The 23,363-nt window shown below is 39.6% G+C and overlaps 1 protein-coding gene across 5 annotated transcripts in view; it reads right to left on the reverse strand.

Moving 5' to 3' along the window:
- Window positions 1-23,363, reverse strand: part of DCLK1 (doublecortin like kinase 1) — a 346,132-nt gene that overhangs the window by 161,373 nt on the left and 161,396 nt on the right. For all 5 annotated transcript variants that reach the window (XM_045069592.1, XM_045069594.1, XM_045069593.1 and 2 more), the window contains exon 4: window positions 5,198-5,297. In XM_045069592.1, the coding sequence (XP_044925527.1) occupies window positions 5,198-5,297 (100 nt within the window). The remainder of the gene's footprint in view (window positions 1-5,197; window positions 5,298-23,363) is intronic.

Genomic DNA, 23,363 nt, shown 5'->3' on the forward strand with positions numbered 1-23,363 from the left:
AACCCAGGAAAAAAAGGTGTTTCACAGAATAGGAAGCAGGCTGGGAGATACAAAGACCACACAGCAAGTAGGACATGGAGCTTAACTACACCAGTCTTCTAACTCTACTCACATACTGTTTCTACTATTCTTGGTTCTAACTCCATTTTCTTACCACCCAGAAGTGGGAAAACACTCAGGGATCATTGCTCGGTGAACGGTGCCTAATACAACTTCTGTCTCCTCTCATGAGGACATGGGTCCCTGGAATGTAGTCATGATGGAATATTTCTAGAGATGTTTACCAAGTAGATTCTGGGCACCCAATACCAGGGGGTCCATAAGAGAAGCCAAGGAAATGTTCTTACTAGAATCACATACCCAAGAAGAACACTGCATTCCAGATGGGGGTGTCTAGTGCAGGGAGAAGTTGGACTGGCATTCCCCAGGAACAGGACATTATTCACACACATGGACACACATTTACTGTATCCTGAAAGTCTTAGTGCACTTGTGAACTTTCATAACTTCGAAAGTATGGATGCTACCAACTTACAAAAATCATGTGAAAACCCATTTATTTTTTTTTTGTCTATTCTTCTACACTATACTTACTAGACTTCTGTAGTAGTTTTGTGAATTTTGAAGAACATTTACTCATTTTAACTTTTTTCTTCAGTCAACATTTGCCAAGTTCAGTTAGAGGGGCTGAAAGGTACTATCACATAGGACATGCCTATAATCCAGACCGAAAATGAGTCACATCTCACAAGAAGCCTGCAGTGAACTAAAATGTTCACATGTTCTCCTGTTAGAACTACTAAGCTGGTTTAAAACTGGCTTTCTGTTCAATGAAAAAATACCTAAAGCACTACTCTTTGTTAATACCAATTCAATTTTATCTTCTTGGATACAATCCATTCTGCTAAAATCCTTGTGGATCCTTGCTTTCCTACCAGATAATTTCATTCACACACCACCCGCGTTCTCAAATGGCCATTTCTTGTCACATTAAACTATACAGAATCCAGGGAATAACCCTATTGCCATGACTCTTAGCAAACAAACAGTCCTTCCCTTCAGGGACCTCATGGGTCAATTCAAATAGCGATCCCCTCCAACACAGAGACATCAACCTGTAAATGAGTACTTCTTGGAAAGGCCAGTTCTATGAACTAAAAATACAGCCATCCCATGGCCGTCAGACCATATATTTTTATCTTATTCAGAAGGATTTCAAGAGAGGTTCTATCAAATGCACTGCTGACCAGTACACTTCTCAGACCATTTCAGGACATTCTTCTGACATCCCAGGTGAGAGACCCTACCTACAAAAGGCCAAAAGAGGGGACAGTCTTGTCACAGCAATTTTGTCTATGTCTTCTACTCATTAGTATAAAGCTATAACAGCACAAATCGAAAGATGGGTCAAAACAAACAAATAAAAGTGAGTTTACTTGTAACTTAAGTTCAACTAAAATCCAGACAACCTCAAACATCTTTCTGTGGGTTGAATTGTGCCCCACAAAAGATACATTGAGCTTCGAACCCTGGTACCTGTGAATGTGACCTTATTTGGAAATAGGGTCTCTGCAGATGTAAGCATGTTAAAATGAAGTCATACTGGGTTAGGATGGACCTTCATCCAATAACTGGTGTCCTGATAAGAAGAGGGAAATTCGGACAGACGGAGAAGGCCTCATGAGGTTGAAGGAAGAGACTAAAGCAATGCTGCAGTAGCAGCCAAAGGATTCCAAGCCAACTACCAGCAGGAGCTAGTATTATAGTTTTGAAGGATTCTTACTCAGAGCCGTCAGAGGGAGCACAGATTTTCCCTATACCTTGAGTTTGGACTTTGGCCCCCAGAACTGTTGAAGAATCAATTTCTGTTGTTGGAAGCCACCCAATTCATGGCGATTGGTTAATAGCAGGCTTAGGAAACTCATACAACATCGATGCAGAAATGTGTAAGTTTGAAGTAATACCTATTCACATCAGAATCAAGAGCACTCAGGAATTGGTAAAATGAGAGAGTGAGAGATATATTTAGATTCCTGAGCAGGTGGCAGGCCCAGCAGGGGTGAGGTACATGAGTGAATAAACTGGCCAAGCAAGTTTGGGGGTGCTGGCTTGAGGCTGGGGGGGTGGCAGGCAGACAGACAGAAGGTGATATGCTGCAACAGGCTCCTTACCAAGGACTTAACTTCCTCTGCCCCCAGGTCAGAGATAGGCATTTCTCAACAAAATCCTGTCACTTTTTAACGGCACCAAAAATCACAAATTCGTCAGTTAATCATCAATACATAAGCAAAGCTATGTGAAGCTTCCTGTCTCCAATTTGGCATTTTCCTTGCCTGTGCTTCATCGTTCTAAATGAGACAGCAGCCCATGCAAGGGAAGGAGCTGTTGGCCTGTCTGTCTCTATATATAGTGCTGTAGCCACCATTTTTCGAAGGTGCTAAGATTCCACTGATTGATGACGATATCGCTAAAATGAGTTACAGTTCAAGATGGAAAAAGGAAGGCTTTTTTTTTTTTTTTGCTTTTTTTTTTTTTTTTTTCTTCCCATGTGAAAATTTAGGGGAGGAAGGTTCCTCTCTCGTAGCTTCTAATATTGATCTGGGTCCAGTGTAGCCCATGAAATATAAGTCTATGAAGGCAGAATTCCTCATTGGAAAGACCTTATGAGCAGTCTCCAGGAGCTTTCCCAGCAGTAATTAGGGGGATGTATTATTGCTAATCCTGAGCACACCGGGAGCTGGGTTAATTTTGAAAGATAAAATAAAAGTGCTGCCTTGTGGCAAAAGGCCATTTCTTGATGCCATTAAATCAAGCACAGCCCTGCTTGAGTATTAATTCCAAAGATGTCTGTACCCCCCGCCGATACTCCTTTTAGGAAGCTACTACGGAACAGGCCAAATGAAGCCTCAATGTGCAAATACCATTTAGCAAGTACAGATAAGCTGGGATAAATCATCTCAGAGCACTTAAAAAAAGATTCAAATTTTAATACATTAGCACTAGAACATGCTGTACAAGCAACAGGGAAATTGCAGTTGTCAATGTGTGAATTTAGTCTCAGAGTAAGTTCATCCAAGGAAGTAAAATCTCAATTTAGATTCTTTCTCTACCCCCTTCCCCCAATCCACGTGTTTCTCTCAGGATGCGGGAGGACACTGTTACTCAGCAAATGGATTTCACACCAAGAAATGGTTAGGGTATATTCATCAGGGGTAAGAACGTGAAGTCCTGACTTTTTCACTGAAATAGTTTGAAGTGGTCTTTCCAAGTGCCAAACCATGGGCGATGGGCTAGGTGCTGCGATTCACGTGTTTGCAGTGCGCCATTCTGCACGCGTGCGGATATCAATCTGTCTATCTCTCTGCCTGCATTCTTTTTAATGAGAAAGGATTCTCAAGGGAAATCACAGCGGATTTTCTGGTACTTTTTTCTGTTGTACTTTCCAGAAAGCCCGTCTGCCTGCTGTCGGCGGGGAATAGGACAGGCTGCCGTGTCTGGTGTGAGAGCACAGTGTAGGGAAGGGAAAGCCCTGCCCAGGGCCTTCACTGTCAGGGGGCTAGTCTGGGGAGAGGCCCCAAGTTTCCCTGGGGGCTGGAGAGAGGCCTTGGCATCCTCAGGTCCACAGTGCTGTTTTGAAACTGAACTATATTCCAGTTGGAATTTGACAGGTGGTTTCCTATCAAAGCAACAAATGAAACTTTCATTTCAGAATGCATGGTTCCTTCAGATTGTTCTATCAGGGGCAGATATTTTCTTTAAATTGAAAGTCAAGGCAGTTTATTTTCCTCAAAACTGTGCTGTGGGTTCCCGCCTGACTCCTAACATTCTCTTGTTCTACACAAAATGGCAAGGCTGTCTCATTCTGAAGAAGGAAGGGGTGGGTTGGGGAGAGCCCTCCCTGAGGGCTCTCTGTGCTGGTGTATTTTCATAGTATCTTTGCTCCCAAAGGGCACATCAACTAGAGATAAAGATGGAATGTATTTAAAGTTTTTTCGAGAGAAAGAGATACCTTCCAGTTAGGTTCTTTAAACCAAAATAACTTCAATCTCTTCAAATGACACTTCTGTCATATTAACTATCTATCTATCTAACATATTATATCATGTATGTACTTTCATTGGGCATTTGAAGTTTTCACAAACAGGGGCAATCTCTCTTATTCCTATCCCTCCCCCACACACTCTAAGTCATTTTTAAATGATAAAATAATTGTACTAGGTTTAAATGCATATAGATGATGTACATACATATGTATTAATACAGATACTGAAGGAACGAGCTTCAGCTGTGGGAGGGTGGGACCCCCGACATCCCATCACTTATCCAATCCTGTCAGTGCTCAAGTGTTTCCCATCCCCTTCATCAAAAGCTCACTAATTTGTTTCTGCATGCATTTAAGCAGAAAATTCATTACCACTTCAAAAAGCATTTCCAACCACCTAGTGTCTGAATTGTCCATAAATATGTGATATTCCCCTAATTAAATTAGAAGTAATATGATTAAGGAGAGATCTCTTCTGTCAGGGCAATAATCTTTCCTGTGATGCTGGTGAGATTCTGAAATGACTATAGCATCAGAAAGGAATCTTTCTTGAAGTCACAACCTTTCATATTCACTTCTTGAGACAGGTCTTTCCCTCTTACTCAACTGTCTCTTCTTCATCTATTACAATCACATTTCAATTTGAACCAAAGGATGCGACCCTCCTCCTCTTTGTTCCCTCACAGATGCTAATGACATATAAATTCGGTAGTGGTTAAAGGAAAAGGGATGATGCCAGGCCACTCTCCCTCCCAGTTAGGAACCAGAAGAGGCTAGGGAAAGCTCCACCTAGAAACACACTCAATAATTTTATGATCACAAATCTCTCAACTACACATGTTGACAAAAACAAAGAATTAAAAACGTAGAAATCTGCATCCTGATTTTCTATAAAACATCAATTTAGTTATTAAGTGGTTATAAATTAGCCATTGGTAATTTACTCTTCTGAATGATTTAACCTTTCCAATTATCATTTCATCTGTTTTCGATATAAAAAAAATCAAAGAAATTCGAGATATGAAAAAGACATGCTGGGCGAGGATCTGAAACTGATTTGGTAGCTCTGGGGTTGACATAATCTTGGCCTGGTGCGGCTCATTTTGGAAAGCTGCCTCAAATTTCCCCTGGTTTTGAACTTTTTTTTTTCCTTACCACTTTCATCTAGCAAGAAATCATCCTGGTAACGGAACTTCTCCGGTCCACATGCAATAAAAATGTCATCGTCACCAAAAAAGTCCTGAAGGCACATCACCTACAAGAGAAAAGCATGGCACTCAGCAAGGGGTCGGCAGAACAGCAATTACAACATTGCATCCCTGCAAGCTCACATCTGCATAAAGCCACTTCCCACATCTAATGGAATCAACAGGAAAGCTTCTCCAGAGGAATTTCAAAAGAAGGTTTCCAGCATCTGTTACTAGTAAGAAACATGTTACATTTCAGTTGTGCAGGAAGACAGGATAGGGAAAATAGAACCAGTAACTGTCACATTTATTACTTGACATATCAATAGGCCATGAGGTAAGAGCTCTCTATTTTCATAACAGAGTGCATGCAGCAATACGACGCATGGGAAAGGAACACCCCTTTATTCATTTGAATGTAATATTCCTCGATGGCAATAAAAGCCAACGCCTGATTTTAGCAACAAATACAGTAGACGTGCGGCGATCTGTTTGGGATAACTACTGAAGAAAATTATCTGTATCATAATATAAATACAATGATCTCCTTTAGACTCATTCTCCCTCCAGCTGAAAGAAAAGTAGAAGTCCTCGTAAAAGGAATAACAAAATAGATTATTTCTGAGACCCAGGTATAGACACTGGCAACCGTATGCCCACCACTCAAGTTAGGCTAAACTTGAAAACTCCTGTGCTACCCAGCGTCTCATAGATAGGCAAAAGCAAAGTTTTAAAACACCTTTTGATATTTATTGAACTTATTCTCCAATGAGAACTTTAAGAGAGCTCAATGTTGTTTTTCAGGTACATGTGGTCAAAAGGAGTAATTTCCAGCATACTGTTCTCTGTTGTTAGATACATGGTGAAATATTTTGTTCACAAAATGTATGATGCCAACAGAAGGCACTGGAACACTGCTGATTTCTATTTTCAATTTCCTTTGCTTGGAGCACACCATGAAGCAGCCACTTCAGAGCTGTATGAAACAGACTTTCTTTCTTTTTTTTTTTTTTTTTAAAGAGACATGAGTAGACCTTAGATACAAGATAGAAAACTGAGAATTCTTATTTTTTTTATTTTTTAAGATTTTATTTATTTATTTGAAATACAGAGATCACAAGTAGGCAGAGAGAGAGAAAGGGAAGCAGGTTCCCCACTAAGCAGAGAGCTCAATGCGGGGCTCTATCCCAGGACCCCGGGACCATGACCTGAGGGGAAGGCAGAGGCTTTAACCCACTGAGCCACCCAGGTGCCCCTGAAACAGACTTTCTAATAGCATTTCCCAGGGATGTCTGAGGCCTACAGACAACACCCCCTGGCGTGTTAGATCGTTTTGGCCTGGGTTTACAATCAGATCCTCCCTCACTGGATTGTAGTCGGCTGCAAGGCGTCTCTGGGGGTTCTGCTCTAGGTCAATGCTGGGTAGCACTGTCCTGACACACAGAAGGTAATGTAAGACTTAAAGCAGTAAGCTGGGAGAACACTGCATGACTTAGAGGTCCCAAAGACAATGATATGTAGCCTTCAGATAGTTTTTCCAAATAAGCTCTCATTTCCAAATAATCGCTTGGCTGAAATTTTAAGAATGACATTTCTAGAATAGTTTGATAATAAACACTAAGTATAAATGAGGTACATCCCTGACGTATTTCTGGAAAGTTTGAAAAAATCGGTGGTTTAAGAGGGATGTTGTAACAATTAAGGAAAATGGACTATAAAGATCTTCAGGAGTGGCGTCAGAAGCTCCGATCTTCTACTTGAGATAAAAAGAGGGCCTTTGTGGGCGCCTGGGTGGCTCAGTCAGTTAAGTGTCTGCTTTTGGTGCAGGTCATGATCCCAGGGTCCTGGAATCAAGCCCTGCATTGGGCTCCCTGCTTAGCAGGGACCCTGGTTTTCCCTCTCCTACTCCCCCTGCTTGTGCATTCTTTCTCTCTCTCTCACTCTGTTAAATAAATTAAATCTTTAAAACAAAACAAAATAAAAAAACAGGCCCTTTGCACCTGGGTGAATCAGAGGCTAAGCATCTGCCTTTGGTCATGATCTCAGCGTCCTGGGATGGAGGCCCACATTCGGGTCCCTGCTCCGCAAGAAGCCTGCTTCTCCCTCTCCCACTCCCCCTGCTGTGTTCCCCCTCTCACTGTAATCTTAAAAAGCAAAACAAAAAACAAAAAACCAGGCCCTTTGAATTCAGAATCCACTCTATGTCACCCCTCCCTTTCTGTCTGATCCCAGCTATGGCCCTGTCCATCTTTATCTTCAGGACAAGCACCCCACCCCAGCCTTCCTGATCAGCAGTTGATATCAACTCCACCAACCCCACACAGGCCATTTTCACCTTACACACGTTAAGTCTTTACTGAGCCTACTATGCGCCAGTTAACATAGAGCATATACACACAAAAATGAATAAAACATGATCTCACCCTCAGGCAAAAAATGTGAAAAATTAAACTTAAAAGGCAGTATTTCTTCGAGTATGAATGGTTAATATGTTTGGTGCAAAAAAAGGAGGGGGGTCCTCTGGCCAAATAGATTTGGCAAATACTGAATTCATCTGATATAAACAGGTTTCTTTATTTCTGGTCCTTGCAAACCCTTCATGTGCTCACATATATCACAACTCCAAAGAGAAGATCGAAAATACAGTATTTCCCAACCTTTATTTGATTTTAGAACTCTCTCCTTCTCACAGCATCATATGGACTAATGCATGACGGGGCTCCTTTTGGTTCTGCAGTGATGGCCAGAGGGGAAAACAGCTCAGGGACCACACAATGGAAATTAACATAACACACTCTCCCGGGCAGCCATATTTCCCTAGCTGATAAACATTTATCATGGGCCTGCTCTGGGCTATGCTGTGTGCCAAACATTATGAAAACAAATCTCTAATAGATGAAAAATACTGTTTTCCAAAGGCAATTGTCCTTTCATTCTACATATTACCATCATTTGTATTCTAGAACATCAGATTGCCACACAGATCACATTCATCTATGTGGACATGTTTTATGCTATTGCTAAGCAGCCTGATAACTATCCTCAAAACTCCAGCACACAATAAGCAGGTTGCCAGCTAACTAACTCCCTTTCATCATATACCCAGGACTGTCCTCTAAGCCTGAGACTCAAAGAACAGAACAGCCAATGATCCGGCTTGGACAGTTTAGGTTTAATTCTGTTGGCAAGTGGGAAATGAAACATGATGAACTTTTGATGTTGTTTCCAACTCCAGGATTCCAAGACCATAAAAGGAATGCAGCAATTGTTAAAGAAAAGTAACTGTCATCACCCAGCACAGAAAGACAGGGAAAAGTCATTTCAGTGCCAAGCAACATGTATTCATTTACCTCTCAATCTTCAGTGACTAAAATCAAAGAATGTGTTGAACTATCAGAAACTGTAATGTCTTCTGTGCTCTCTGTTCTGGCATCATTTAGCCATTTCTCTGCTCACAACCTCCCAGCACAGGAGGTGCGTATGGTCAGTAAATCAAATTCAAAGTTATAAACCTGTTCCTTGTTAGAAACTTCGATAGAAGATTTGATAGAAAAGGAGGCTTAAAGATGGATTTAGGATAATCTATGCATTTCTATTATCCATGCTTTCACTCTCTATCATTGATTCAGAGGTAGCTGTAATATATTCCATCTAATAAAAAAAAGTAACAGAAGAAGATGTATAACCCTCTTCTGTAGGCCAGTATACTGTGAGAGTTTCCTTTGGCATTACCGGACACACAATATCAAAGGATTACCAATGTTTTGCATAAAGATCTGATTTTATATATCTATAAGTGTATTCTTTTTTAAATCTGAGGTTCTCAAAATTCAGGATTACCAGCTGAGAAAAACTAATTCCATTTATGTATTAACATCTCTCAAACCTAGGCCTTTTCCTGTCCTCCTCCTCTTTACCCCCATTACCACATCAGTCCACAGCTTATCCTCCTACCTGCGGACGTTGGCATTTCCCTCTGGTGCCATTTTTCTCACTCCTACCTCCTTTCTCTCCAATCCATCCTGTTTAATTCTGCTAATCTACTCTTTTAAACTTTCAAAATCTCTGTTCATGACTCAGAAAAACATCAATGGCTTGCCATCATCAAGTTAAAGTTCATCTTGACTCTGACATTCTATCTGGTTCCAACCTACTTTTCAAGTCTACAGGAGTCATGCCATGTACCTGATACTTAATAAACATTTATTGGATGGATGCATGGATGGTTGCTTGGATGGATGGATGGATGGATGGATGGACGGATGGATGGAAGGATGGATGACTGGATGTTTAGATGGATGGATGGATGGATGGATGGATGGATGATTGGATATTTAGATGGATGGATGGATGGAAGGATGGATGATGGGACATTTAGATGGATGGATGGATGGATGGATGACTGGATGTTTGGATAGATATGGATGCATGGATGAATGGATGATTGGATATTTAGATGGATGGATGGATGGATGGGTGGATGGATGGATGATTGGATATTTAGATGGATGGATGGATGGATGGGTGGATGGATGGATGGATGGATGGATGGATGGATAGATGGAAGGATGGATGATTGGACATTTAGATGGATGGATGGATGGATGGATGACTGGATGTTTGGACAGATATGGATGCATGGATGAATGGATATAAGGACAAATGCAAAGGCTATGGTCTCACCTAAAACACATTTCAATTTAGTTGCTTTAAATATTCTTCTCAAAAAAGGGATTCTTCCTTCCTACTTGCAAGGATTTTTGTATGACCTTCTTTTTTTTTTTTTTTCCACTTGGTATCCCCTCCTACCTAACTCTTCAAATCTCTGCTATGACTCAAGGCTCAGTTGAAGATTCAAGCCTTACCTTCTCTATCCACTCCAATCCAAAGTGACTTACCCCTGCCCTGAAACCCTAGTCACCATTCAATAAATGTTTATTAAACACGTATTATTTACTAACCACAGTGCTGGGCCTTGAGAATATAACTGTTCTCATCCTTCATCTCTTCTCTTCCAGGACATATGTGTATAGACTTACACTCCAAAGAATTCCCAGCACACTGTTGTGAATTACTAATTCAGCAGAAAGTAAACTGCATTCTCTACCAGTGGTTTATGTTACGGGACTGGAGTCAGGTGGCTCAGTTGCAGTCTTTGCACGGTGACTACCTCCGACTTGGTAGAGTTAGAAAATCCCAGTCAGCTATCTTGAAACACATCTCATTTCTAAAGACCCCACGTTTAGTCAGGGCAGAGGTAGGGCCTCCTGTTGGGTGGGATTCTTCAGCACCAGAGAGACATCTGCTCTGGCACAATTTCCAAGCATATTCTGTCATCAAAGTCAGGTTCTGAATTAACCCAACTCTGTCACTTAGGCGTTCATCTCTTTGTGTCTCATATCAAATATGTTCATCATACTGGTTGCTTTAAAGATTAGATGAGTTAAGACTGTGACTCAAAAGGGCATAAGTCCTCGATCCATTTTCATTACTTTTATTAGCTCAAATGCATTTTTTACTTCCAAATAAGTATAAGCCAAATGTATACTTAATATAAACAAATAAAACATAAAACAGTATGCTGTTCCTGTGCACTATACCAACAGGCTTCCTTCCTAAGTGAATTTGGATAAAAATACAGCATATAGGTGTCCCTTTTCACTTAGGGAAATAGGAATTCTACTAGTATAATTACTTTGGTGAAAAGCGTACTTTGAATTAGCATCACAGAAATGGTGCAAGGCTGGTGGAAGTTGCTAACAGAGAAGTTGGGATAAGGTACACGCTTTCCATCAGGCTTCCACTGAAATGATGCTGTGAATGTCATTAATGACTATGGTCACCTGCCAGCACAGGTCTGCTTCTATAAACCATGTCTGAACTCAGGACCCCCTGGGATCTGTCACAACTTTTAGTTTCATAGGCTCTGGAAATTTGTATTCCTCTGAAAATACTATCCCTGTCAAAATGTCCCTATATTAGAAAAGAAAGTGTGTGTGTGTAATATATGCAGTTCCTAAAGGAGGGAATCAGTTTATGGCATACAATGCTTAATATTCTATCAATTAATTGGCAGTTCTTACCCAGTTCTTTGGTCATTATATGAAACACTTGGATTATTATAGGAAAACCCCAAAGAAAGGCATCCCATTTGTTGCATCAGAGTTTATCTCTGATGGCACTTAGCATAAGTGCCACTGTACCTCAAAAAATATGGGTAGTTATAATTGCCAGATGTGTTGGAAAAAGCCCTTTGAGAATCAGGATACCTGGGTTCTGAGACTAGATTTGACATAAACATTGTAGACATTTGGAACAGTTCCTTAAGTTCTCTTGGTTATCAGTTTCTACATTGGTTCTACTATGTTTTACCACAGCCATTTATATGGTGAAGCTATAAAGAAAAGATGAAAATTCTTCTTGGTGTGATAACAGCAACAAGAAGAGTTCTATAGTGGCACCTGGGTGGCTCAGTTGGTTAAGCATTTGACTTTGGCTCTGGTTTCGACCTCAGCGTCCTGGGATAAAGCCCCACCTTGAGCCCCAAGTTGGGCTCTGTGCTCAGGGGGGAGGCTGCTTCTCTCTCTGCCTCTCCCCCCTGCTCCTTCTCTCTCTCTCTCACTCTCAAAAACATAAATAAAATACTTTTTTATAAAATATTTTCAAAAAGAATAGTTACATACATTATTATACGTAATCCTCAGTATACATTATTGCATTGAACCCTCCCTGCTGTAAAGGAGACAGACTCTATCATAGTTAGATGTTACTTACATCCCAACTGTACACATTTAAAACACAGCTTAGCCACATACAACAGAAGATGTGTAGAAGTTTGAAACAATTCAAAAGCAGGCTCTTAAATACCAAGCTACAGGAAAACAAATCTATTCCAAGCGTAGGAATATGTATCCTTACATTTGTGCATTATAAATTTCAGTTAATAAAACCATTTTAATAATACTTATCACATATATTGCACATAAATTGTTTCGAGCAAAAAGTGTCTAATGAGTTTTTTAGAAAGGAAGTTTGAATTATTTCTTTGATTCTCGGAAAACATATTCGGCTTTCTGACTCTTTTTATGTAAAACATGAATTTATATCTTTTCCATTAACTTGTCATTACACACACTTGTCCCAGGAGAGACTGAGCTGCTTCCAGGGAGTAAAAAGCCACTATATACAAATATGGACTTCCCCTCCTCTGAACTTCCGGTTTGAGTTGCTGTGCACGGACAGAGATTCAAACAAAGGCAATAAAAGCATCTGCTATTTACACATTTCCAAAGCAGGACTGTGGAATCCAGTCCCCCTCACTGGAATGAGATCTCCATGGTGACGCTGACATCACAGAGCCAGGGAGAGTTTCAGCGGTCGCTATATTTACTTTACAAGAGCGCCCTCTACCAACAAAATGGAATATCTCTGCAGCCACAGCCTCATTTTTTTTGAAGCCACACAAGTCATTGTGTCCCTATCACAATTTCCCCTTCCGTGAAACACCAACATATTTTACCATCACCTACCTAATATATTTAAGTGAGATTATGATCACAGGCCAAGAAATTCAGTCCATTTACTGGAATCACTGAGTACAGGATACCCTTTCTGTTTTAATTTCTTTTTAAAATATTTATAATTTCTCATTCTTCTTGATACCAGTTAAAGGCGACAGACTGAAAGGTTGTTTTAAGGAGTGCTCTTTTCCAAAAAGACTTAAAAAATCCAATCACCTGTGCCTCTAAAAACATCAGAATCAATAACTTCCTTCTTTTTCTGCACAATTCATAATGTGACCATTATAATTAGTTTTCAGTTAAAACTTGGCACATGTGGGTCTTCTCATCCTGCCAAAACCTAATTCTGATAAGGTTTCTCTTCCAAATTCATTCCATACTTGGCTTCTTTTCTCCACTCTTAGCATTGAGCATTGTTATTCACAAGATACTGTAAGTCAAACACTGTGAATTTTTCTGTTCTATAATCATGTAAATCTATACATTTTTGATTCTAAAATATGCCTATAATTTGTTTTATAGCCAAATATCAGGAATGTGTTGCCATGTTATTGTCATTAAAAACACATCCTCAGGGCACCTGGGTGTCTCAGTGGGTTAAAGCCTCTGCCCTTGGGATCGAGCCCCACATCCGCTCTCTGCTCGGCAGGGAGCCTGTTTCCCCCTCTCTCTCTGCCTGCCTCTCTGCCTACTTGTGATCTCTGTCTATCAAATAAATAAATAAAATTAAAAAAAAACCACATCCTCTATTGTTCCCTTACTTTATCACCTTTTTATTTCTTTGATGATAAACTTAGCAAATGATTATTTATCCTACAATTGTTCTTCTAGCAGGAAATTTCTGATAAACAAAAATCTCTTAAAGAAACTCTGGTTATCACCCAGAGAATAAAGCCATTAAGAACAGAAATAAATTACTCAAATAATAACAGAGAGAGAAAAATAAAGATCCTCAAACTACTTTTCACAAGTTTGAAGGTCTAAGACACTTTTTTCTTTTTTTGCAAAAGGAAATAATACTGTTGAAATTCTGAAATGGCTAGTACTTAACACTGAAAGAATATGCTGATGCTTAAAAAACTAGAAAAAAGAAAATATCCTTTTTTGAAATGCAAGCATTTAATTTGCTGAGTCAAAAACAACAACAACAACCAACAATTATGAAATGGAAAAGTACATTCATTCCTTGATTGTGTTCTCAGCTGCTGGTCTACATGAACATGCAGCTAGGGCAGAATGTCATGGGACATACTCTGACAGAACACACTTTCCTTAGAGAAAAAGAGGCACTAAAACACAAGCTAATGTAAGGCATGTGTCAGGGTTCTTGGCAAGCAAGTAAAGTTAGGACACGTGCATTACAATGGTTGGGCTTCCAACCCAGAAAAATAAACCCGACCCTCAAAACCTGTGTCAGGCCAACACCCTCGGATACAGTTTCTCTGGATCAGGAGTTGAAACGTTGGTAAAGCAACCAGTTGCTATCTTGCAATTTTGTTAACTCTTACTCAACTTGCACTGACCAGTGAATCACAGTGCTGTGAATTTCCTTCCGGTATTTTCGAAGGAGCCTGAGGCCAGTGCCAAGATCTATGATGTGCCATGCCCCGAAGACACTGGACTCACTCACATCATTATACTGATTCCTCATCAGGACCCTTTGGTGAAAGCTGGTTTTTAAAAAGTTTAGCAAGGAAAATCACCACCCAAAGAATGGGTATCTGGGGCTAAAAACATAAAGATAATCACTCTGTCTTTTCTATTCTTGCACACTGGCTTGTCACTTACAGTTGGAAGCAGAAAATGATATTCCCAAACCTATGGAAGTATGTGTCTGCCAGGAACATTTGTAAATGTTGCTTGACATTGAGGCATGGAATTCGTCACTTTAAACATTTCTATATCTATTTCCAATCCACTTGCCTGGATATACGGCTTGACATTAAAAGGAATGTTTTAAAATAGGATTCAGACTAGTCTTCTCAAGTAAATGATGTTTTCTAATGACAATCCTGTAGAGTGAAAATCTCCAAAATGGTTGTTGCTACTATTACCAACACTGGCATGAGCGTAAGCACTGTCCCCTGACCATCAACAGCATGGTCACTGTCACCATCACTACCTCCATGGTGGGGGCCCTCATAAACTCAGGAAGTTTTTGTTGTGTTGTTGTTTTTCTTTTCTTTTCTTTTTTTTTTTAAAGATTTTATTTATTTATTTGACAGACAGAGATCACAAGTAGGCTGAGAGGCAGGCAGAGAGAGAGGAGGAAGCAGGCTCCCCTCTGAGCAGAGAGCCCAATGTGGGGCTCGATCCCAGGACCCTGGGATCATGACATGAGCCGAAGGCAGAGGCTTTAACTCACTGAGCCACCAAGGCGCCGCTGTTTGTTTTTCTTACATAAGCTGAGGACAGAGCCTTTTATCTCCTGGGGGTACAGTATTGGTCAGGGTTCTACTCCTCAGATACTTGACCACTTCTAAATGAGAATAACAACCCCAGGAGTACTTAGCACAAATGCAACCTAAAATTACACTCTAAAACTATTAAGTGGAAAAATTACTTTTTTTCTTTATCCTAACTCAAATGTAGCTAATAAAAACATTTATGTAGCATCAAAAATATTACTGGAGAAAAGCACTTCTTCCAAAAATATACTTTAGAGTAAGTCAGCTTTTAAAACTGCCAATAAAAACATTCCCTGGAACTGTCTGAATAATAGTACCATTTTTTGCATAATTGTATTTAGATCCAAGCACAGCTAATAAAAGACTGAGAGAGAGAGTGAGAGATGGCAGTGGTAAGATTAAAAAGTTCTATGATCCAAACTGAAGGCTTGGTTTAAAACACTGCTTTTATAAATAAATGGGTATACAACTGGGAATACATACTTGGGGGTATCCCTTACTCAATGGTCTTTTAGAAAATCATAGATGGTGACCAAAACACTCTAGGCCAATAGTTCTTCTTTGTCTTCATCTTATACCATGTATATTAGAGTTTTCATTATTCTTTTTTTTTTTTTATCTAAATTTACAGTTGAGTGAATAACATAGGGCTGGTTGCCATTTCCACATAATGCGGTTAAGAGTAAAACATAAGGACTTCTAATACCTAGAGGCCTAGAAGGTAACATAAAGTGAAGCAGGTCAGCATAATAAAACACAGTGCAAATGGGGCGATAAACAATAATTAACATAGGCAGACAATAGGAAATCGGTGGGGAATGTAATAAACTGGAAGTCTCCCTTCCCCTAAATGGGGCAGCAGCAGTTACTTGACACTTGGCATGTAGCAAAGTAAACCCAGGGCTGCTAAACTTACTAAGTTTTTAAGAAAAAGTGAAATCAGATTCTTATTTGAAAGTCCCTGATTTTTAAAAGCTGGCAATAAATTCATTTTTTTTTTATTAAAAAAAAAAAAAACACATGGTGCATTCCAAATAAAACACACCTGTGTCCTGGATTCAACTCGTGGGCAGGCACTTTGCAATCTCTGGGGGAGAATTCCACACTAAGTGGCCATTAGCCATGGTTAATGTGCTCAAGGCTGGTCTCCATGGCAGTGCCCAGGGCCCAAGGAAGGCAGCCAAGCTTCCCTGCAGACTGTGATACATATAATTTCCAAAGGTAGGGTAGGACATAAGTAAGACCCAACATGTCTTGAAAATTAGAGCCTATGAAAGACACAACTCAACCTGTGTGTGTGTGTGTGTGTGTGTGTGCACGCGCGCATACTATGAGCACATCCACATACATTTACACGGGTATCCTGGGCAAAGGGTGGATTTGCCAGCTGAACTTGCCTTTTGTGCCTTCCTCTCTCTTCAACCATCTCCTTTCCCCCTTCCTGGGAGAGAAGAGGAGTGAAATAGACAGCATGGGAGAATAAGTAACATGAAATTTCAGAGCAAATGTTACCAGCTCAGTGGAGATGGAACTAAATTAACTCCCTGTAATAAAGAGAAGAAGCACATTTCACTTCTCTCTCCCACCCCTTATGTCATCTCCCAGCTACGCTACAAGGTCTAATCACGGTTTCAATAGCTACCAGCTTCATCTTAGAAATGAAAGGTCTCTTAAGAAAAAGAAAGAAAGAAAGAAAGAAAGAAAGTCAATCATAAGCAGTAGTTTTCTTTTTGATCACATCTGCTCTGACCAACTGCAAAAAACAACCATGGCTACTAAAAACTATTAGAAATGCCAGCTCTAGTTGGAAAGGGGCAGAGTAAATAAAACTCAACCATCTAGGGAAACAGCCTAGGACATCAAAGTGAGAAGAAAAACTCAAAGCCTTTCACTAATAATTTCTAATAATTTCTAATTTATTAGGTTTCTACAAGTCAGGAGTAAGTTGACATGATTCTTCCTTCCTTTCCCAAACTTGTCTAATATTGCTGGCCTTCCCTCAAAATGTGATGATTGGCTCCGAATATCCTTCATGGTATTTAAAGGGTTAGGCCCATTTATACTAGCACAGGGAGATTCTCTAGATGTTTGGTTGAAAACATACTCATGTTTACACTTTCTAATGTTCTAGTTTTCATTTAACAATGCACCAGTACAGAAAGGCATATAATAGGAGCTTTCAAAGACTATAGTGGCCTTGAACAGCTTTGCCTAATAGCTCTAGAACCAGAGAAAGTCAGGTTTAAAACTCAATTCCATTAATTACTCGCTGGGTGGCTTGGGTCAATTACTCAACATTTGGAAACCTCCTTTTCTACATATAGATAATGAGGATAATATCGTACCCACCCCACAGGACGGCAGAAAGAATTCACTGAGATAATGTGCGGTCCTGTGGCAGGCAGAGGAAGTGTTTAGTAAAAAAGGCAAAAAACAGTATACAGGCCTTAAGTTAATGTTGTTGAAGCATAAACTTCCAAGATTACACTCAGAGAAGTCAATGATCATGGACTAGAAGGCAGAATAAATCAGCAATTCCTCATTTGTCTCCCCTTGTACTGCGTTTCTGCTGAAAATTATCCCATCTAAAGGATGTCAGACTTCAGACAAACATAAGACATTAGAATTGCAATCAACACTAACCAAAGTGCGTGAAAATAACATTCTCTTTCCCTCTGTGTATTATCCATTTTTCTTTCATATGTGAAGAGGACAATGCAATAGCTCTATTAATATAAGCTATCTCCTTACATCCTCTGAAAATCATATTCAAGTGCCTGACAAGTAGATGACTAAACATTCCCTCCCTGCTGAAACATTTGTCCATGCCAATCACAACTTCCTTGATGTTAAGGGACATGAAATCTAAGCATGAACTGCCATGAAGAGCAGCCGTTCACAGCTTCAAAACCATGAAAGAGGCATAACCGTTCAACAGGAATCTCGACACTGAAGTCCTCTCCTTATGTGTCACTTAGACAACTTCGAGTTTGAAATCTGCCCCTATTCCTAGTCTCTTCAGAGAGAAGTAAGGTTAAAATGACCATATACAACAGTTATTCTCATTAAATGTACTTAAAGCCATCACCATAATTTAATTTCTGAAGCGAGCTAAAAACTTCTGTCTGCATTATTTGCAGGGTTACACTGCCCTGCAGTGTCCAAACACATGAACTGTTAACAGTATTTTTTGAGTTCAAGAAATGTCTTTGTATGAATCTTTTCAGTGAACGGAATGAATAGTTATTTTCTACACTGTCTCAGTGAGGGGTGTTGCTATGGTTTAAACTGTGCCTCCCTCCTGAACTCATATGTTGAGATCCTACTTCCCAGGATCTCAAAATGTGACCTTATTTGGAAATTATGGTCATTGGAGATGTAATTAGTTAAGATGAGGTCATGCTGGAATGGGGTGGGCCTCTAAACTGACTGTTGGCTTTCTAAGAAGGGGACATTTAGAAACAGACATGCACGTAGGAAGGACACCATGTGATGATGAAGGCAGAGATCGGGGTGATGTTCCTAGCAGCCAAAGAATGCCAAACACTGCCAGTAAACCACCAGAAACTAGGAGTAAGTCATGGAACTGATTCTCCTTCACAGCCCTCAGAAAGGATCAATCCTGCTTGATCCTCGATATCAGACTTCTAGCCTCCAGAACTTTGAGAATAAATTTTGGCTGTTTAAGCCCCCCACTTCATGGTACTTTATTACAGGTGTATATCTTTCATGCCCACAAAAATATAGAATTACATAAACATTTCCCACAAAACACACTCATCTCACTTTGACTACAAGGAACGTTCAAGAAGGAAGGTTCAAAACAGTATTGTTTAAACTTTAACCTGAAGATTTTTTTTAGTAACACCAACTGTCAATGGCTTCATTTTTCTATTGTTTAGTTCTAGAGAGTTTTAGAGACAAACTATAAGCCTAGAACATTTTATTAAAATATTATAGATGTTGTACTAACCTGAAAGAAAGGCGAACACATGGTTCTGATTCCTTTCTCACTTACGCCAGTAAGCTCTGAGGCCACAATGACCAATTCCTCATTGTATGAGAGTTGTGCAGACCCTGGATCGTATAGAATCTTATTTTCTCTTTGTCTTTTCTGCTTTGTTCATTCTCAGCCAGTTGTTTTACATTATATATGCAGGATAGAGTATTAAGGACAGGAAAGCCTTTATGGGGCACCTCCTTGACTTCGAAGACAGAAGCAGGGAGAGAACGAGTCATGACAATTTCCCAAGAACAAGTGGGTAACAGGCACGACCTCAGATGGAGCTGAATCACAACTGGATTGCCTTAACCCTGGCTCTGAATCGCTCTTGTGGGATCCTGATGTCTCTTGGCTGCCGTTTTGTCTTCTCCAAAGAGGGATTATATTAAATGAATGGCAACAATGTCTCAAGATTTAGAAAGGACCACAAGCAATAGACAAACTGGGAAGGCAAATGTTTACTGCAAGCATAATATGCCCAAGGTCCTAAAGATAAAAGGCATGTTTATCACCAGACTGAGGGCCCTCTAGAGTGACGCTAGTGGGGAACAATGAAAATATCATTGATTTTACAATTTATTAGATGCTCATTGAATGTTTTGTTAGGGTAGGATACCAATAGGAAGCTTTGTTTTGGGCATGATTTATGAGTAGGAAGATGTGACTGTGAAGAATTGATTTTATGCTGAGAAGTGAAAGGTTATTACTAAAATGTGGCATATTCTAGTCAATGATAAGCTTAAAACTTCAATGTTCCAAGTGTTTCTAGAACTGTGAAATAGTTAAATTATCACTGCAGCATTATAACAACTTGGGAAGAACCATTTTTTTTAAAGATATGAAAATACTTCTAAGACTAGGAAATTGTTAAATTATGGCTACTGCTTTATAAAGTTAAATTTGGGGGTACCAGTCTTTTTTAAATTAAGAAATACTTTTTAGAAAGCAGTAAAATCCTGTTGTATCAAATTATGAGAAGATAATTGGGAATGATCACGACTTATTATGGGTCCTTTTCTGTAAAGAACTTCTGAAAATGAATTAAATTTAGATTATAAGGGGGTGTGTAAAATTACAGAACTAAAGACATTCAAAGGAATAATGCTGCAAAGTGCCAGGTTTTAAGAATTTAAAATACAGGGTTGGGGGGTGCAGGGAGAAGAGAAAAGAAAAGAAACCACTTTCACTAACAATGAAACTATAAGAATTCCAGGAGCAAACATTTTGTAAAAGAAGAAATGAACATGCAAATTATATGAATGCATGATTTAAGAATTCATAGACAGTACCAGGGTTTTAAAACTCTCCATATTCCTCTCCTATCTGACCAGTTCACTTTGCTACCTAAACCTCTGCCTCCTTGAAGCCATTATAAGCAGCTAACCAAATTACACTGAGGCATGTGGCTGGAAATACTTATCTTCATATCGTAAATTTAAATCTTCACTAATGACTTGCCAGAACATACTTCTTAACGTTTTTGCATCCAAGTTTTTCTACACATACAAAAATGTGAGCATCAAAGATAAACATTCTTATGTCTTCCAAGTGGTTTGTAAACTGAGACTTTTGGGCCAGATTTGTCCCTGCTGCCTGTTTCTAGAGAGTCCATGAGCTAAGAATGGTTTTTACATTTTAAAGTAAGTTGAAAAAAAAAAATCAAAAGAAGAATGACGTTTTGTGGCAGGTGAAATTCCGATTTTGGTGTTCACAAATAAAGTTTTATTGGAAAACAGCCATGCTCATTTGTTTCCCTATAGTCTGCACTACAATGGCAGAGTTGAGTGGCTACCTCAGAAACCATATGACTCAGAAAGCCCAAAATATCTTCTGGCTCTTTTCAGAAAAAGTTTGCTGACCTCTAATGTAAGTCACAACTTAGACTGCTTTGACATGAAACCAGTAAGTTCCTTTATTTCACATAACCAGGTCTTACATCGCTGGTGTAGTTTGTTAATCATTCTGAACCTAGCAGTCTCCTCAATACAGGTAGGTATTTCATGAATGTGTTACTCATACTGCTAATAATTAAAAAAAAAAATACACACAACTGTCTTTCAGCAAGCATCATAGGAATAATCCTGTAGATGCCAATACCTTGCTACTCTGTTCAGGCCAATGATCTAGGCTAGGAAAGCACTGGCCATTTGTATCCATACAACAAGCTAATCCATCACTGACACGCATTCCTTGTTCTGACTCCAATTTAATTGAATTAACACCAGCATCTGGAGCTTCTGTACTGGGTACACACAGCCCTAATTCCATCTGACACTGACATGCTCTTTTTTAGCTAAATTTTATACTTTTGTTTGTAAGTGATGTTTCCCGGTTAATATAATATATAGATAAGATACACACACACACACACACACACACAAAATATAAGAAGATAGATCTATATATATAATCTTATGTTCTTATATATCTGTATATCTTTCTCTCTATATATCTTAGTTTACCAGTTCAGTGAAACCTTGAAATTTCCTCCTAGTTCAAAACCCATATAGTTCTCTTTTTCTATAAGGACCGACTGGAAGAATCAATCAAGACCACTGAGAATCAACCCACACTCAATTCCTGTTTACAAGCCCCCACCCACCCGTAAGGGGTGCATTACTTGTGGGAATATAGAATGGTGCAGCCCTGGTGGAAAACAGTATGGGGGTTCCCCACTCATGGAAACACAGACTTACTATATGACCAGCAATTTCCCTTCTGAGTATCTACTCAAAAGAAGTAGAAGCAGAGAGCTGAAAAGATATTTGCACACTCATGGACACAGCCATTATTCACAACAACCAAAAGGCGGAAATAAAGCAAGTGTCCATCAACTGAAGAATGAATGAACAAATACGGCATATCCATACAATGGAGAATAATCAGTCTTATTTTTTTTAAGATTTTATTTATTTTATTTGACAGACAGAGATCACAAGTAGGCAGAGAGAGAGAGACAGAGAGACAGAGAGACAGAGACAGAGACGGGAAACCAGGCTCCCTACTGAGCAGAGAGCCCTATGTCGGGCTCGATCCCAGGACTCTGGGATCATGACCTGAGCCAAAGGCAGAGGCTTTAACCCACCAGAGCCAGCCAGGCGCCCCAGAAAATAATCAATCTTAAAAAGGAAAGACTGTCACATGCTACAACATAGATGAGTCTTGAAGACATAATGCTCAGTGCAATAAACCAGTTACAAAGTCTTAAAGATGGTATGATTCCACTTACATGAGTACCTAGAATAATCAATTTCCTGGAGCTAAAAAGTAGAATCGTGGTGGTTCTGGGGTCTGGGAGAGGGGAATACACAGCTATTGTTTAATGGCTACAGGATTTCAGTTAGAGAAGATGAAAAAGTTCTCGAGATGGGTGGTAGTGCTGGTTACATAACATGAAGGTATTTAATGTCACTGAACCATACATTTAAAAATGGCTAAAACTGTAAATTTTATATTACATATATTTTTACCAAACAAGAAAAAAATTGGCCTCCAAGGAAACATTAGTATACCCCCACCTGCTGGACAAAATAGTGGTTATGCCCAGCAAGCAATATATATATATAAGGAAAAGTTTCACCGATTTATTTATGATTGAGAAAGACAAAAAAAAATTAATAATAAAGGAAAGCTGTGTTTTTCAAGATGGTATATGTTAAAAAAAAAAAAGTGACTGACTTGTCCAGGCTTCCCAAGAGAGAAGGCTGTTACTAGATTTTGCCACTGAAAGCTCCATATCCCAAAAAACCCTTGAGTCCCGGGCTGACCTAAATGGTCAGCTGCCAGTGAGTGAATGTTAAAATAAACATAACTCATAAAATGATTTTAACAACTGCTGGGCTTTCCTCCCCTGAAGGTCTCAAAGGCAGGAAAGGAGGTAGCATTGACTGAGAATCCAATGTGATCAAGGGCACGGTGTTGTTTTATCTAATTCTATAGCTTTCCAGCCCTGGTGTCAGCATCTCCTTAATTCAGAATATGACCACCAAGGCTAAAAGGTGCTGAATCACAGGGCTGGTCCACAGCAGAGCTAGAACCCAGGGGTGGAGGTGGGAGGCAGGAGAGAACAGGAAGGTGAGAGGGAAGGTGATGCAGGAGACAGACAAAGTGTATGCAGGAGAGTGGGGAGGAGAAAGGGGCAGAGAGAAAACACAAAGTGTGATTCTTCTTTTTTTTTTTTTTTTTAAAGATTTTATTTATTTA

This window comes from Mustela putorius, unplaced genomic scaffold (genome assembly GCF_011764305.1).
Source record: "Mustela putorius furo isolate JIRA1106 unplaced genomic scaffold, ASM1176430v1.1 tig00003942_pilon_pilon_pilon, whole genome shotgun sequence".
NCBI classification, from domain to species: Eukaryota; Metazoa; Chordata; class Mammalia; order Carnivora; family Mustelidae; genus Mustela; species Mustela putorius.